The 17,590-nt window shown below is 47.6% G+C and overlaps 2 protein-coding genes and 1 long non-coding RNA gene across 4 annotated transcripts; 1 reads left to right on the top strand and 2 right to left on the bottom strand.

Moving 5' to 3' along the window:
• Positions 1-909: 909 nt before the first annotated feature.
• LOC108164595 (tumor necrosis factor receptor superfamily member wengen) lies at positions 910-13,172 on the bottom strand. Of its 2 annotated transcripts, none has more exons than XM_017300422.2 (5): positions 12,993-13,172; positions 6,474-7,056; positions 6,164-6,398; positions 2,408-2,587; positions 910-1,891 (listed from the first exon to the last, which is right to left on the bottom strand). In XM_017300422.2, the coding sequence occupies exons 1-5, from the start codon at positions 13,160-13,162 to the stop codon at positions 1,773-1,775; spliced, it is 1,287 nt and encodes a 428-aa protein (XP_017155911.1). In that variant the 5' UTR covers positions 13,163-13,172; the 3' UTR covers positions 910-1,772. The 2 variants fall into 2 exon arrangements, with proteins under 2 accessions (XP_017155911.1, XP_017155912.1); XM_017300423.2 differs by having other exon boundaries at positions 12,682-13,171.
• A 446-nt stretch (positions 13,173-13,618) lies between these two features.
• Positions 13,619-14,628, top strand: LOC117194315. Its single transcript, XR_004474793.1, has 2 exons — positions 13,619-14,208; positions 14,261-14,628. It is a non-coding gene; the product is annotated as an uncharacterized LOC117194315 (long non-coding RNA).
• A 1,137-nt stretch (positions 14,629-15,765) lies between these two features.
• Positions 15,766-17,394, bottom strand: LOC108164716 (protein valois-like). Its single transcript, XM_017300600.2, has one exon. It carries the CDS (start codon positions 17,296-17,298, stop codon positions 16,165-16,167), a length of 1,134 nt encoding a protein of 377 aa, XP_017156089.1. The 5' UTR covers positions 17,299-17,394; the 3' UTR covers positions 15,766-16,164.
• Positions 17,395-17,590: the final 196 nt, after the last annotated feature.

Here is a 17,590-nt window from a genome sequence, read left to right as displayed (position 1 = left end):
CCTGCCGCTCTCTCTCTCTCTGCTAATTTATGCCACGTCGCGGCTAATTAATTTCTGCTGGCAGGCCATCACGGCCGGGACGCTACGGGGGACGGGGACAGGGACGGGGGACGGCAAAAACTATCTGAAATCAGAAACTCTCGCGGTCCGTGCATGGAATGGCCAATGGCCAATGGGCAATGTTGATGTTGTGGATCTGGCTTTTCATTGGAAGTGTTTTGCGCGTTTTTCAGTCGGTACGTACTTGTACTCGTCCTCGTATCTGTACTTATACAAAATTCATTTGCCATAGCCATAGCCATAGCTACAGCAAGCACAATACTAGTACTCGTACGAGACACAAGTAGCGACAACAATCATTTAAGATTGTGTAACTGCAAAACAACAAGCAGCATTACATTAATAAATGCAAAGGCATTCTGTACGGACTGGCGGACCCAGTCGCTAGCTCCCGCCCCCCACCGACTGGACATTTTCAATGTTAACTCGGAGACAAATTCTATCGAAACATGCAAATTCGAAATGCAAAGTGCACCCAACGCTGGATAGAAGGAGGAGCAGGGAGTAGGAAGCAGGGAGCAGGGGGAGGAGCAGCAGCAGCGACGGGCTATTTCCATTTTCATTTCCATTGAAAGACGTTTCCTGGCCTCCCCGCCCCGGCATTGCCATTAGGCCTCTCCTCATCTCTGGCCTAGCCTGGCATTTATTCCCCAATCGCCCCGCCGAGCAACGGAGCATTGGTCTCGCGTACCTATGACATTTGCATTAGAAGGCGGGTTGAATGCTATATGCTGTAGACACTGTGGTGCCCATATCGGATGCGATGCCCCATCAGATGATGCACTCTTCTGTATTTCCCCTAGAAGATCTCTTATTCGAACTACATATGACATACTACAAAGACGTCGGTCGATTGATTCATAGAACTTTTTATTGTTGTTGTACATTGATAGCACTTACAATAGATCATAATACACTTCTTGATTCTTCGATTACCATTAGTTATCATTATTATCTATGATCGTTATCGTTATCATTATCATTAGGCGTTACATTTAGCTCGATAACCGATTCTCCGCCTCTCCGATCTGCTTGTTCGAATTAAATATTAGATATTCTTTAGCGCAGCTCTCGTTAGATATTAGACTTAGGGTTGGTTATATTTTGATATGCGTATGTACTATAATCGTATGTGGGTTAATCTGGGATCTGATCTGCACGACTTTACATATATAGTATCTATTTATATATATTAACTGGATATGCTCCCGATATTTGCTTGGTTCCGTTCCTTTCCCCATTCGTTATTATCGCTCCCCTCCGTTGCACGTCGAGTTCGATTGCCGTTATATGTACATTAAGTAGAATTTGTTAATCATATATGTACCTATATTTGATGCCACATGCCACATTCCACTCCTCTATATACAAAACATTTCGCCAAGTTTCGCCCAGAGAGGGTCCCCCTGCTCTTGCTCCTGCTCCTCCTCGCATTACAAACAAGTCAACATAACATTTGAATTAAATATTAGGACAAAAAAAGGGTGTATCATTACAATAAGATTAATATTAATAATTATAATAGAAAAAATAATAATAGTTCGATTCCCATTTTATTAAGCGGCTGTTTGTACACTCATTTATTCTCCCTTGCTCCGATGCTTGTGTGTCCTGTGGTCTCTTTCCGGTTTTCGGATTCCTGTTTCCCGTTTCCGGTTAGGTTTCTGGTTCTCTGGTACTCTGGTACTCCCCAGATAGTACGTGCTCTCCGATCAACCCTTGGAGCTGGCACCTATGCCCATCATGCCCCCATTGTTCTCCTCGATGTAGACATTACCGGGCTGCAGGGTCTTCAGAATCCGTCGCTCCTGATGCTTACCCTGATGTTTCTCTGCAACAGGAAAAGAGGGAAAGGAGCGGCAATGAGTTGGGCAGGCCACAAGCGTGGCTGTCAAAATTGAATGACAGCTCCCCCTCCAGCAGCATTAAAATTCCGTCCGCATCTCAATCCCAATCCCAGTCGTAGTCCCGATTCCGTTCCCATTTGCATTTCGGCTACCCCGAAGCACTGGACTCGATCGACAGTGGGACAGCACTACAGCACTGGACGGACGTTGATGGGGCCATTAAGCGGCTATTGTCGCCGCCCAGGAGTGATATCGATTTATGTGCAAATTGCATACACCATATCATGTACCCCCCTCCCCAAGAGACTTCCAGGAGCATGGTAGGGCATGGAATTTGTATGACTCCCACCCACTGGCTCGTCCGATCCGAATCCCTCCGCTGTGACTCCTGCCGTTACAAGGGGTCTATTGAATCGGAATCCTGACGACCGCCCGACCGCCCGACCGACCGGCCACCCGCCAAGCCCCTTAAGTGCCTGCTGGCCTCGAAGGACACTTACCAGGCAGAAGCACATGTTGCGGCTGGAAGATCCCCGACTGCGCCGCCGAGGCCGCATGCGAGGCGGCGGCAGCGGGCAATCCACGCAAGGCGTCAGCGTTGCCAATGAAAAAGGTTCCTCCGTCCAGGCTCTGCACCTCCGCCAGCTTGGCCATCAACTTCGTCGACAGCTCCTCCACGTCTGCAAAAAGATAGAGAGAGAAGGAAATGAGCCAGGGATTACTATGCGGCGCTGTGGATTCTAATCGACTCCAAGGGAAGGGCCTTGGGACCGATCAATGCTTCAATATTTATTAAATGGCGCAGGAAATCGCTCGGCATGTATTGTAAACAAGAGGCGCTCTCATGGTGGGTTGCGGTGGGTGGTGGCTGCAGATAATTTATCATTTATTTATAAACCCCTGGCATCGTCTGATGCGGGGGTAGACTCGGGCAGCCCGAAAATTAAGTTCCATTGCCCAACGGCGTCGCTTGCGATGCTCTCGATCTCGGCTGACTTTTCGTCCATCGCTTTTTTTATTATAAACAATCGCTGCCGAGCGGCAGCAACAATAAAATCTTGTCGAAACACTCGCCTCGGACGGAGAACAGAGCCAAGAAAAGCAATGCCAGGAAAAACAACGGCACAACGGCAGCATCCACCGTTTTTCCGAATTTTTGCGCAGTTCGATTTCCCAATCTGTGGGTGCCCCCATGGTGAATGCTCCGAGAACCGAGAACCGAGAACCGAGAACCGAGTACCACACATGGGAAGGAGGAAGACCGAGGGGCATATGTGTGGTGCGTGTGCCAGAGTTTTGTTTAGAAAACTTTCCGTTTTCCATGGAAAACCATTTCTCCGTTGGCTCTGGAGATTCTCTCATGGCAGCTGATTAATAAATAAAGGCCAGGAAACAAAGAATAGAAGACTTTGATTCCTGGCAGTGGCAGTAGCAGCACGAAATAAATAGAAGAACGGGTTACTACTCCCAAAGTGGACTTCCACTTCGCCTCCCCTTCCCCCGTGCAATAACAATCAAAGTTGAAAAGAAATTTCGATTGATCGAAATCTTAGGAAGCAGATAATCAACGAGTAGGCGCAACTCATAGCATGCCCCTACCACATATCTTCGAATTGCACAAACGACCCATTTCCCATTCTCAACTTCGACTCGATCTTCATCTCCATACCCATCCACATCCCGTCCCCATCCACCTCTCCCGAATGGATATGTCGGGATCTATTTTTGGATGCGAGCTGTAAAACGCCAAGAACATCGAGGAAACGGAGCGAGGAAACACAGACATTGCAACATTTGAGCAACATTTTCATCTCCAGCGGATCTTGGCAGTTGCCTCGTGCTGCAAAATTTATCGCCTGCTCCTGGTCGCCCATATATCGCCCATACTCGATGGGTCTCCTCTTATGTTGAAGAAAGCCATAAGCGCGTGCCACACTTACATGTGGAAGAAGTCTCTCTTGTAGTCGGAGGAAGGTTGCGGTTGCACATGGGTTGGGCAATTGTCAACATTGCACTTGAATGCCGCCTGTTACAGTATCAATTTCTGCGTTGCCGTTGCCATTGCCGTTGCTGAAGTGGCACCTTCGGGACCGCAACAACTTCCTGTAGTGGCAGCAGCTGGTCGATGTTCAATCATTCGAAAAGAGTCAGATGGGTTGGGGGGGGGGATGGATCTATACAACAACTTTATATTTATAGATCCCTCGAGGCGGAAGCAGGGCACATCAGCAAAAGGGCATGGACGTGGGCGTGGACACGGACGTGGACGGAGTGGGAAACTCCAGCTTCAAGTGTACTCTCCTCGACTACACACATTTCCCCGTCGCACTATTTTCATCTGTCGATGATCACCAAATTCTCCTCGTATTCTCCCTGCTGTCTTTTCCTTCCCCTTCCGTCATTGGGCATTTCCTGCTTGCTGCCTGCTGGAATGACATGGAAACATGTTTTTCCGGCGTTGTGACATGATTTTCAAATTTCCTCACATAAACATCCGCTGCTTGTCCTTGAGCGGAGAAGGGGGACGGGACCGATAGTTTTACCTGAGAAAAAAGATTTGCTTCCGGCGAGGAAAAGAACCGCGGCAAGTGATTCCGATTCTGCCCCCTCGTTGCCGCTGCCACTGCTGCAGCTCCATAAATTTTCCCCGCTGGACACACAGCACTTTTTACTTTTCGTTCGGGGTGTTCGGGGGGTTGTTGTGTGCGTGGGACATGGGCCATAGGACGTCGACACGCTCTGAATTATGATTACACGGAGAACAACAAGAGTTTTCCGTATCAAAACACGCCATAAATTTCCCGCAAAAAACGGCCGGAGTAGAAAACGGTGGAAAGTTCATCTTGCCACTCAAAATTGCTGTTTTTTTTTGTTTTTTTTTTCTTTTTAGCTGAATTCTGCTGTTGTTGCGCCTAATACTGTTCATGTTGCTGTTGCGAGTATGTGTGGCTGCAACATGTGGTCCCCGTCTGGAGAGCAGCCTACATCCTACACAGCACATGGCAGAACGAAGTCCTGGGGGAAAGTTCGAGGAAAGGGCGGGCCAAAGGGAGCTAGGGGGAGGTCTTTCCATTAGCATTGATTGGACAGCACTCCATCGCAGAGTCTGATGTCTTCAGAGAGATCTTCGCAGTCTCACTCCATCCCTCGAGTGGCAGAAGAAATACCCATTGTCAAGGGCAACACCACCTCAGTTCCACCTCTTTCTCATGTCCCCATTTCCTCTACTCTGTGCTCTTATTCTCCCGAGGGCCAAACGGAGGGCAGCTTTGCCTCTGTCTTGTGTCTTGTGGCTATCTTCGTGTCTGCCTCCTGCCTCTGGGGCAATTAGTCGCCATTTCGATTGTCGTTGCGGTCAAGTGGTGGCATGGCTGCCAGAGCGACAGCCAGAAGATCCAAATACGAGTAAATATGGAGCCACAGTGCCTGCTAATTGTGTGTGCCTGCCCTCGCCCTCGCCCTCGCTCTCGCTTCTTTTATATTTTTTGCATGCTCATCGCGTCGTCGTTGTCGTTGCTGACGCCGACTCCGACGCACATGCGCCAAATATTTTGACGATTCGTTCTACTTTGGCAGCAGGCGGCGGCACAGGCGCAGTCCCCCAGTTGGGAGTGGAGCCATTGGAGGCTTCGATTCACGCGCTCACCTCTGACTCGCGGCTCGCTGCTCGTTAATATGCTCTGAACACAGCTTTGATCCGATCCGAGCCTCTCTGATGCTCGTGCAATAATTCGCTGGAAGTCTGCCCACAGACGGACACAGAGGCAAAGACGGAGACAAAGACGAAGACAGAGACGTAGACAGAGACTTCTGCGATCCCGATGCAGAGATTTTAGATTCCCTGAGCGGACAGGGTGTCGCGGGGGCAGACATACATCAAAGTGTCGTGTTCTGGGGTCCGTCGACTTATAAATATGTATGCGGCTTACACTAGGGCTACCCTTTGTTGTGGTTGAGGGGCAGGTGGGGCAGGTGGCGGCAGTTATTTTGCCGCACTAACAACAATGCGATGCGCAGCGAACGCACTTGGGAATGCGAAGCATGCCGGGATTTGGGCATTGGAATGGACAGAATGGGAATGAGAATTGGGATTTAAAGACCCTTTGTGGAGAGGGGCAATGCAACATGTTTTGCATCAACAATCAATATACCCCGAGAGAAAGAAAAAGGGAGAGAGCGTGAGAAAGTCCAAAGAAAATTGAAGTAGCACACCAAAATTTGAGAGGGAGACAAAAAAAATATATAGAAAAACGCACCTTGATCCAAGCGCCGCTCCATGCGTCGCCACTGGCGCATGTGGTGGATGAGGATGCAGGCGGCCACCGAGAAGAAGATGAGGCAGGTGAGGACGGCCACATAGAGGACCCCCGTCTGCCAGTCGAGAACCCAGGCAGCGGCCGCCTCCTCGTGCAGCTGCTGCAGTTGCTCGTGGGTCAAATGCTGCAGCGGGGCATCCTGTTCGAAGTGCTCATACTCTGAGGACTTTCGGCGCTGCCAAAAAAAGAAAGAAAGACACATGTATCAAGGTTAGGGATTAGCCCATTAGGGAATAGTCTTTGGTCTTACCTCCTTCCAATTGGGCTCCGTCTTGGCGAGGACGACCCAATCGATTTTCAAGTCGTAGATGGAGCCGCAGATAGTGTTCGTGTGCAGCTGGCAGGGCCGGAGAGGGATCATCTCGCCCAGGCAGACGGTGCAGGCGGTGCACTTGTCCCGCAACGGGTCCCACCAGTGCTGTGGGGCGCAGGGGGAGCTGGAGGCGATTTCTGATGCTGATCCAGATCCTGAAGCGGACGCGGATGTAGTAGCTGCGGATGATGATGATGTAGAAGATGCTGATGAAGCCGCAACAGTCCTCAGGGAGCAGGTGGTGGAGAGAAGAAGTAGCGCCAAATGGATGATGGCAGGCGCTCTCCACGTGATGCTGCACCTGGCAGGGGCAGGTGCTACAGTGGCATCTGATGTTGCATCTGTGGCGTTGCTGATGTCATGTCGCCTCCGTCGGCGCTTGTGAAATGTTGTGTTGGTGGTGCTTCTGCTATGGATGAAGTGGTTGTTGTGGCTGCTAATACTTCTACTCGTGGTTACTCGTTTCGTTGCTGCTGCTGCCGCTACTCCAGAGCTATGGGGCAGTCTTGGCGGCATCATTCTGCAAAAAGGAAAGAGGGGCAAATATAAGTTTTATTGCTGCTTTTCATGAGAAAATATTCGGATTTCCCAGGCTACCATCCCCTATACGCATCCCATCCTCGTGGGGCACTTGGATCCACAGCTGGAGATCTCCAGCAGAACCCTCTCCGATCCCTCCCTCCTTTGAGTGTGGGGTGGGATGCTGTCTGTTGCTGTTTCTGTGTTTCTGTGTTCTACGATCATCAGCGCCTATAAAAATAATTCGCGCAACGGCAAACTAATAAACGGCCAACGGTCGTCGTCATGATAATGATAATGCTGCTGATAATGCGACGACGACGCCATCTCTGCTATCATCATTATCATCATCATCATCAGCGGCAGTAGCAGAAGCAGCAGCAACAGCAGCGGCAGCAGTAGCGACTGATCATCATGATGATTGCGATCATAAATGCGCGTACAGTTTGCAATCAACTTTAATGGGGGGTGCCCCTGCCTCTGCCTCTGCCTCTGCTTCTGCCTTCGACAGTCGCGTCCCGCCCTGGCGACGGCTTCCCCCCATTGGGGGTTCATTGCTCAAGAGAGTCTCGGATTTTTTTCGTATTTTTTTTTAAGTTTCTTTCTCTGTTTATGTTCTTGTGTTTATGTTCTTTTCTCTGTTCTCTTCTTTTCTTAATCTGCTCTTTTCTCCTCCCTCAAGATTCCCCTCTCCTCCTTCACCGAACGATTCGATTCGATTCCTTCCTTGACAATCAACGATTCAAACTATTTTATAGAAGTCAAAGGAAGAGGCACTACAATTATTATTTATGCAGCGAATACGACGCGACGCGACGCGACGCGACGGGACGGACAAGCCACAGCAGGAAGGAAGGAATAGGAAGGGAAGGAAGGGAAAGAGAAGAAGGGAAAAAAGTAGGAGGTTTTGGTATAGACACATAGTAGGTCCATCCACTCCTGACTTCCGCTCGACGGGGGGTTCCTAGACTGCGACGATCAGAGGTCTCGTCGCATCTCGTTCGAGTATTCCAAAATATCCATTAAGGGAGAGGGCTCCTCTCCTGGGACTTCATTATAAGATTTCCTACCCGCTTTCCCCTTTCCCTCTACCATTCCCCTGACTGATTCCCGCTGCCAGCAATCACTTCCATTCATAACTCATTCACGAACTCTTTCGGGGGGAGTCACTTTTCCGCTCTGTCCGCTCTGTTCCCTGGGAAGCGGTCGTGGTAAGGGGAAAGGGGAAAGGGGGAAGCGGGAAGCTACCCTCAGCCGTAGAGCAGCGTAGAGCAATGACAGCCCGCGCAAACGCGTAACCCGAGGGAACGAGCGAACGAGAGAACGAGGGAACAACGAGGAGGGAATCGGCAGCAGAATAGCAATAGCAACAGGAAGAAGAAATATTTAATTAAAATCAACCATTACCGTAGTTGTATGACCACCACGTATGGTCGCCATAACCAGCGGGTGGGGCATGGGCATGTGCATGGGCATGTCAGCAGCGGTGGCCGTGGCAAGTGCTGCACGAGTGCTGCGGGTTAGGTTCATGGCTGGAAAATGGTTGATGTTGCAAGAGAAGGGAGGGAGGAGGGAGGATAGAGGAAGAAGAGGAAGAGGAGGAGATAGATATGATGGATCAATCGATCGACCGAGTGAAATTGGCGGATCAATTGACAATCGAACATGCTCCACGATATGGAAATCCAGTGGCACGGTGGCACGGAGCAAGGCTAATTAGCATGAAAACGACGTATTGTTTCCCCAATAAGTATATCCATTCCATGGGGATTAAACAACAAGTGTCGTGGAGGGATGGGGATCCGGTCAGCAATTGGCTTTCAAATGGATATCGAATCGGAAACCAGAAATCAGAAACCAGAAGCCACATAAGGCATTTCCTCCGTCCCATTTCCAAATATGTCGTATCGGGTCGTATCGGATTGTATCGTAAGCCTTTGTTTTCCCTCAATAAAAACCTCATTTGATTTCGATATGATTAGATTTTATTTCGTTGCAAAGTTCCGGCTACTTCCCGCTCTCCCTAGAAGCAGAGCTTTCTTTGCCAAGAGCCTCCGCCTTCTCTTCCTCCTCCTCGTCCTCCTCCTCACTATTCTAAAACGTGACCAAACGATGGTCTACTGGGGGCAGAATGGAGGATGGATTTCATCCAAGAGCTCTCGCGGCATATCTCGTATCCATTCGAATGATTCTGCACGTTCCAAACCGTAGAATATTTTCATGTGTGGCTCGTGCAGTGAATTCGCAATGGGAAAGAAATATAGTGATTTCTCGGCCAGAGAATCGCTTCTGAATATGGAATATATATGTATTTAAAATTTCAAAAGTAGATCATGGCGACCACAAAACGATCACAAAACGATCGCCAATTGGTGCCTACTCTCGGCCCAGCTTCTGTTTTTTCGATAGACGAGACAGACAGACAGCAGAGTGAGTGAGTGGCAGTAGAAGGCAGCTCTATACGACGGCAGCCAGAAGAACGCAGAAAGAAGACCCAGACCAAAGACAAAAAAAAAACAGTCGGAAGATCCAACTTGGGGTCGGCACACACCCAACATTTCTAGACCATTTGGCAGACTTCTGGCCAAAAGAGGATCTCGGAATAGCAGCAGAATGGAGAATGGTGGATAGCTGGATGGGTGGATGGGGACCAGAGACAGACATGGAGGCAGCAGTAGCATCGTAGCATCCTTCTTTCGAAAGAAAGAAGCAACTTTTGTAGGATTATTATTATGTCAGCGGCTGTGTGGCTGTGTGGCTGTGTGACTGTGCCGCCCTGTATCTATAAGATACGTTTTGTTGCGACTGCTGGCTGTTGTTCTCTGTTCTCTGTTTCTGTTTCATTTTCTGTAGCTCGTGCCACGGTTGTTTTTGCTGGTGCTATTGTCGCCGCTGTCTGACAAACACAACAACTGACAGTGACAGCAATTTAAATCATGTTGCGTTCCTCTTTTCCTCTTGTACTGATGCTGCCACTAATTGAGGCTGAGGCTCGCATCGGAGATCGAGAAAGTGGGAGCAGTAGCAGGAGGAGCAGGAGGAGGAGCATGCCCACTAAAATGGGTCACTTAAATGGGATCCCAGAACTCAGAACCGACTCCAAAGGCAGCCAAAGACAGAGGGGCAGATCACATCTGGGGCAGCATTTGGGTGTCATTCGTGTCGTATTCCTCGTTGGCCGCATTTCCAATGCAATTACCAAAAAGTGTCCAAAAAAACAGGCAGAAATCAGAGGTACAGCGACAGCAGCGGTTGGCGGTTGGCTGTTGGCACCCATCACCCATCACCCATCACCCAGCGCCCAGAGAGCCCCTACTCGTACGAATAGGAAAATCCACTAAGGGTGAGGGTGATGATGAGGGTAAGGCTGTGGGTGAGAATGAGCCTGAAGCTGAGAGGAAATCGCGTGTATTTTTAACTTGCAATTTAAAATGAATTTCTCATTCGCCGTGCAAAAACAGAGAGTGTAGGAAAGTGTACAGAAAGATCAGGCATCAGCAGCAAATTGGGGATTCAAAATATATACATATACATATGTGGGGGGGCTACAAAGAATTATAGAACAAGAACAGAACGAGAGAGTGAATTTTCTCTGAGGTTAGTTGCAGAATTTCGAACAGGGAATCGGAAACTGGGTTTTGGGATCTTTCAGACACATTGCCCAATTTTCCATTTTACTGGAAATTGGAAAGTACGCAATGGAAATTTGTCTTCAGAAATTCCAAGTCGGAATTTTCTTAGATTTTCGTCAAAAATTTCTTTTTTCCATTTGAGGTTTGAGGCCTGAGGCTTGACAGCAGCCGCCGCCCGCCCACTCGACACAGCAGAGCATAGCAGAGAGAATCCCACAGAGAATCCAGGGGCAGCGGCAGAGGCAACAGGCAATAGGCAAGAGGCAGCATCCATCGCACAAATGAAGGCAGAGATTAGGAGTGAAAGAGAGGCAGAGAGGTGGTAAAGAGGCAGAGAAAACGAGAAGCTGAGAGACATTTATTAAACTGTCAGAATGAATGCTCACGAATTTTATGATTCTGGATTCTGTTTGTTTTTTCTGTCTCTCGTTTTCTGTCTCTGTTTGTTGTGTAAATTCAGAAAAACGCGACAAAACCATTAAGCACTTTTCATGGGGCACATGGTGGGGGGCAGAGCCGGGATTCAATGAAGCAAAGAGCAAGAAGCAGAATTAGAAGATCCAAAACCGCAACCTGATCAAGCGGCGGCATTTAGGAGCAACAATTGCTTAAATAGAGACACACTTTCCACAGAACAGCAGTTCCTGTTCTGAAAGCATTTCTCTGTGTACAGAACTGTGACGCGATCGAAACTCCCCACCGCAGTGGGCCAAGCAGCGCATCATTCGCATCGTTCACTCGAATTGCAAATCATCTTTGAAAAATTAGCGTTAAAAAAAAACCCTGAAAAAATACAATTATATGCCAAAATGTGCGAGAATCGGCCGACCCCCCGATCCATCCGCTATCGAGTGTGGACGAGGGGGGGACTGTGGTTTGAATGTGGTTGTGGGGAGAACTTTAAAATGGAATTCGAATCGATTTCACGGGTACAGTTGAGGCTTACAGATCAGGGGGCATCTGCATAGAACTTATTTTTACATTGGACAGAACTTTGACATCTCAAAACGAAAGGAGGGAGAGGGGTCTGTCTCGTTATGTAAGTAATGGCAGAGTTCAATGTATTTTGTATTTATTTACAGGCAGCCCCAAGGTGGAGCAGCATCAGCATCGCAAGAACATGTGCAGACTCTCACTTATACCCTTTTTCCTTCCATTTCCCTCCGCTGACTTCGTCGCTGTGACCCGGAGGATCAGAGGGGGGGTCTGCTGTGTTTTCTATGGCAGCATAAATATATCTACATAAACACTCGAACATTCATACATTCATATATCCAGTTTGTTATTAGTTTGGTGCGTCGTCTGTTGTGCCAGCAGCCCCCTCAATAATGGTACAGCCAAGCGTCAGGCAGTCAGTCATTCAGTCAGTCGGAATCAGAGCCAGAACCTGCCTGGCTGCCTCGCTCTGGCTGGCTGGCTGGCTGGCTGGTTGGTTGGGATCATCAGTTCATCTCGTCGCTTGTCAGACGACTATAGGGGGGTATATGGCGGCAGGGTCTGATTCTGATTCTGAATCCGATTTCGTCTCTTTTTTTGTCGTTTTCTGTCTTTTTGTTTCTGCTGCACGGCACAGAGGGCTGCCTCTGTTTCTACACTCGATTTATATTTTTTATCATTTGATTTAATTCAATTCCATTCCATTTCGGTGTGTCCGCGTCCGCGTCCGCGTCTGCGTCTGCTTTTGCGTCTGCGTTGCCCCCATCACCCTTCCTTCATCACAGTGGGGCGAAGATCATCATCATCATCATCATCATCAACGGCGGCAGCTTCCGAAACCGAACCGAATCCGAACCAGGCACAAAACCATAAACCATAACACACAAAACATAATGTTCTGTTCTGTTCTGTTCTGTTCTGTGGAACATATATGTACTCGTGGAGATACATACATATGAACATATGCATATGTATCTCCTCTCTGGTAGATACATGTGTGTGTGGATAGTGTGTGTGGATGGAGGGGCATTGGGTCTGCTGTCGAATAAATCACTCACTTTTTTGTCGCTTTTTTCGCTCGTTTGTTTGTTTGTTTGTTTGTGCCTACAATCAGCAGCGTGCCTCATATTTTCATACTATTTTCCTCGGGGATCGGATCCGATTGGGATGTGGGTGCTGCTGTTGGTGCTCCTCCGATCTGCAGACATGGCTGGTGGCTATGGTCACACTTGCGTATATCGATCCATCAATGCAATCGTCAGGCGATCAATCAATTAGTTGCACAATTTCCGCTACACTCGTTTCGCACTTATGGGGCAACACGAAAAAAAATATATGTATATATCTTACGATCGCAACTTCAACGCACAATTCACGTTTCTGGGGTCCCTTCAAAGGGCGTCCGGTTAGAATGGTTTCGAAAAAAATTATGAGCTGAATAGTGAACGATCCGCACGGTTCGTGGCTCGTCTGCGCCGGTGCAATCGAGAAGAATGAATGACTGAATGATGAATGCACCCACCCATCCACGCGAAACATTCGAAATGCGGCGCGTAGGTACACCACCAGATATAGAGCTGAGTTGTAAGCCTGATCGATGATTCTATCGATATATCGGTCGAGGCGGTGGCAGCACGCGCGCAGGATATATTCATATTAGGTGCAGCATTCCTAAAGCACTTCTGCCGTTCCGACGATAATAAGCAGCCAAGAGAAAATCACGATATCGGCTGTTTAACTTGCAAAATGAGGGTTAGTGCGCTGGGAATAAATTCTTATTAATTATTCATTCCACTCTATAAGTATTGTGACTGAATACATTGTTTATTGCCTATTTAAATTTAATATATGATCTTTGCCCATGGTTACACTGAAAAGTTGTTGAACAACTAATCAAATTGGATGCTGTTTTCAGTAATAGCGACTTGTCCTTGTTCTGTATTGTTTAAACTCCTTAAACTGATTTCCTTAAACAATCGTTCGTTCTCTTTTGAAGGTGACTCTGCAGTAGCTCTTCGTCCTTGGGAGGTCCATAGGATGTGCTTCTGGCTGGCTAGATATCGTTGCTGTTAGAACTAAGGATAAATCATGATTTTTTGCGAAAATCGTGGCCGCCTTATTGCAGAGATTTAGCGTACAAAAGAAACCAAAATTTCAATGATATGCCAATCTTCGGTAGGCTATATCTCAGACAATTAGGGCCAGATCGGTGAAGGGGCCAACTCTCCCAGGATCGTCAGGATCCAGACGTCTGATCCAGAATTACAAATTACAAATGAAATAGGAAAAAATCTATAATTAACCGTCTGATGGCTCCTTTCCCCTAGCATCCTAGCTGGCAACGCATTGTGCTGGCGCATTGTGGAGATCAACCACAAAGGGAGCATGGGTCCTAAGGCTCCTTGCAGGCGTGCTCAAGCCAATCCTACTAAACAGGTCTGGGCAATCGATGTTACCCACTAAGAGTTTATAGGTGAAGATCTGAGCAGCAATAGTCCTTTCATCCTAGCGGGAGGAGAGATGCACGAGGCGAAATTCGCGAACTTTCTGGGTGCCAGGATTTGCTACAGCTTCAAAACGCGCAGGTGAAAGAATATATTATTGTGCATATATTTTAAAATATATCTTCTTTCACAGAGGACTTATGTACCCAACGCTTTGCCACAAGCCGAGTCGTATGCGACTTCTCCCCGCCAGAGGGAGACCCATCCAAGCACCGAGGCTTATTCGAGACAGAACGAGTCCTATCCCATGCAGAGAGAATCGTATCCCAACAGGACAGAAGCGCACCCCATGTATGATCCGAACCTTACAAGCCATCGGCATCCTCCGAACTGGGCATCGAAAACAAGGAGTTTGACTATGGAAACCAAGGGAGGAGCTATGAGGGCAGCTAGACTAGGACATACGCGTGCATTAGTTTAGATAGTAGATGCAAATGTTTTTCACTTGTTAATTTATTTATACTAAGCTAAGTTTTGATGAATAAAACTATTGAAAAATCATCCTTGCTGTATCCTTTATCGGGGATTATCGATTGCAAAAAGGCGTGCGACGCCCAAATCGCTTCGCAAATAGCGAAGAAAACTACATATTTTTGATTGGCGAAAATGTCCTTGATCCTTGATAAGGACTTCATGAGCTCAGGGACACGCTATATCTCTGCAATAGGACGGCCGATCTGGGCGAGGCATGTCTTTCCGTGATCGGGAAAGTCTTGTCAATCGACTGCCATCAGAAAAAAGGACATCTATTTTTTCACGATTTTCGCACAAAATCATGATGGTTACATCATTAAATTTTCCAAAAATCGGCCTCAATTTCGAAGTCAAGATTTGCATTTGATAAAAATACTGGGTCCGGTCGGGAGAGTCCTGCCAAGGATCAAGGATATTTTTCTGATCACTGTGGGCCATGGCACGCCCCGATCGGGCCACACATCAAGTATCAAGGACATTTTCCTCGCTCAAAAAGTTTAGTTTTCTCCGCTATTTGTGAATGGATCTGCGCGAGCCACGCCTTTTTGTAATCGGGATAGTTTCCCGCATACAGGATACAGCAAGGGTGATTTTTTTTCCAATAGTTTTATTCATCAAAACTTAGTTTGGCATAAATAAATAAATAAGAAGAATGACTTTTGTATCTACTATCACATCCTATGGACACCCGAGAGGACGAGGAGCTAGGGCGGAATCACCCGCGGAGCATGGCTCATGATGACGTGGCGGTAACCGAACGCCAGATTCGAAGATCTGGGATCTAGTCCAGGAAGTTCGTTTGCGATATGTTGGTGTATGAACTAGAAAATCTATATACTGCGTTAGTGCTATATAGTATCAGAATCAGAACTCCAGAATGTTTTAAATATTTTATTTCCTTAATTAATTTCAGACGCAAAAACTAATTTTAATCATTATTGTTATCGTTACGTTACATATTCTGCAATTTAATAAACATTTACTTGAAACATTTGCGATTTCTGTAGACATTATTCGTTTTGTTATGACCAGCACCTGTTTTTTAAGGTGGCTGTAAGGATCCAATCACAGGTGCCCATATCAGATCAGTCGCCATCCAAGCCACAGCCATCTTATAAGTAGAAGGGGGCGCATCCGTCGTTCATAAAAAGATTAAAGCATGGGTTAGTTTTATTGAACCTGATGTAAACAGCCAGTTTATCAGACTTTATTTTAGAGCATAGCCCTGTTTGACTCTTTACAATAAGGCACAATAGATACAACTAAATAGTTTTTGCACTGGAGCTCTGAGGGATCAGATCACAGGTATATTGTAGAGCATAGCTGTGTTCGTTGCTAAATGATAACTGAGTGATTCTTTCGCTGGAACTCTGAGGGAGCATTCACTGCGACTGAACAAAATGATTAATATACATATGTCTGTACTCTTATAAGAAACGATTAAAACATAAGTTCCGTTTTCATCGAAAATAATGAAGAAATAAAGCTGAGTGATTCCTGTCCGCTTTTACGGATCATTCTTAAAAATAGTCGTCAAAAATGTAGGGATAATGCAATACAGGTTTAGTCGCCGCAATCGACAGCAGAGTTGGCGAGTTCCAGTTGATGAATGGCCATTTTGCGGCCGTGTCCAACGGTGAGGAGTGTGCGTGAATCGGTCCATATGGCGTCCGTTTGGCGCTTGTGGATGTTTTCCTTGGTGTAGATAAATTCGGGTTTCCCGTCTCCGTTTACTCTGGCGATCTTCACGGAAGCGGGCATATTGCTCATGACCGCCAGATGAGCTCCATTGATCTCGAGCTGTGACACAACGCCGCTCTCAAAGCATTGAATCGTCTCCTGCAGCTTGCATGGCACACGAATGTCCGCGATATGGACATTTCCATCAAAGTCCCCCAGATATACGTGATTTTCGCCCTGGAGCTCTGAGGGAGCGGCCCAGGCGGCGCAAGTGAAGCTCAGCGCACGTGCAGCGTCGTTGAAGAGGATCGTCGAAGAGGGCGATCCTGCACGGGCATCCCATAGGCGGGAGCATCCACTGCGATCGCAAGTAACGAACTGGCTGGCAGTGATAGCGGGCGTGGCCAGGCCCGAAAATTTGTCTGAATGTGAGACGCGAGCGTGATAGAAGCTTTTCAGATCGATAATAGACCACATTTTCATGTCCCCACTGGCACACGCGGACACACACTTTTGTGGATCCGCTTTGAACACGCTCATGTGGCTAATCGGCGAATTGTGGGCAACGGCTTTGTCCAGTTCGAAAAGAAAGAAAGGCTCCTTCGAATTATAGACGGTCGAGCGTGTGGACCATGCCTGCAGTTGTGTGTCTCCCAGAGCCACCAGCAGCACATTGTTGTCCGCATAGCGTACAATGTTGACGGTGTGATCCGATTGCAGCTTGAAGTCCGCATTGTCGACGGTCATGTGACCGACGTTACTCTCCGAGTAGCCAAAAAACATACCCCGCCAATCGCATCCATGGCGACGGTTGGTGGCGAGCACATACTCCTTCTCCTCACTAATGGCAATGCTGTCCCAACATTCGTACAGCTGGGGCGAAATATTGGCCGGGTGTGCACGTACATCGGCAGCATTAAGATTTGGATACTCCAGGTTGCCGGCCAGGTTTTTGGCTGCCGGTGGCTGATGGTCACTAGGCGTACGGTATACTTTTGATAATTTTTGCGGAAACATATTTACAGCAAGTTAAAGCAATTTAATTAAACAACAAAACAAGCAGGAATGGAAAAATCGCGCCCATTTAGTGGATGTGCAAAAACAACAGCGTTGTATGCCGGCGTTTATCGATTATATTACGGCTGATGATCCCGAATGCAACCCTAACTATCGTCTGAGGGCGCCAGAACGATAATTATTTAAACTTTAAAGATTCGGACGATTCCAGAAGGGAAAAGGAATGCAAAATATGGTAAAGGTATCATGATAATACCCAACTTTCCGCAGCAAGATCAGGTAAGAATGAATG

This window comes from Drosophila miranda, chromosome XL (assembly GCF_003369915.1).
Source record: "Drosophila miranda strain MSH22 chromosome XL, D.miranda_PacBio2.1, whole genome shotgun sequence".
Lineage (NCBI taxonomy): Eukaryota > Metazoa > Arthropoda > Insecta > Diptera > Drosophilidae > Drosophila > Drosophila miranda.
The sequence above is the reverse complement of the archived record's forward strand: the minus strand, read 5'-3'. Positions and strand labels throughout refer to the sequence as shown.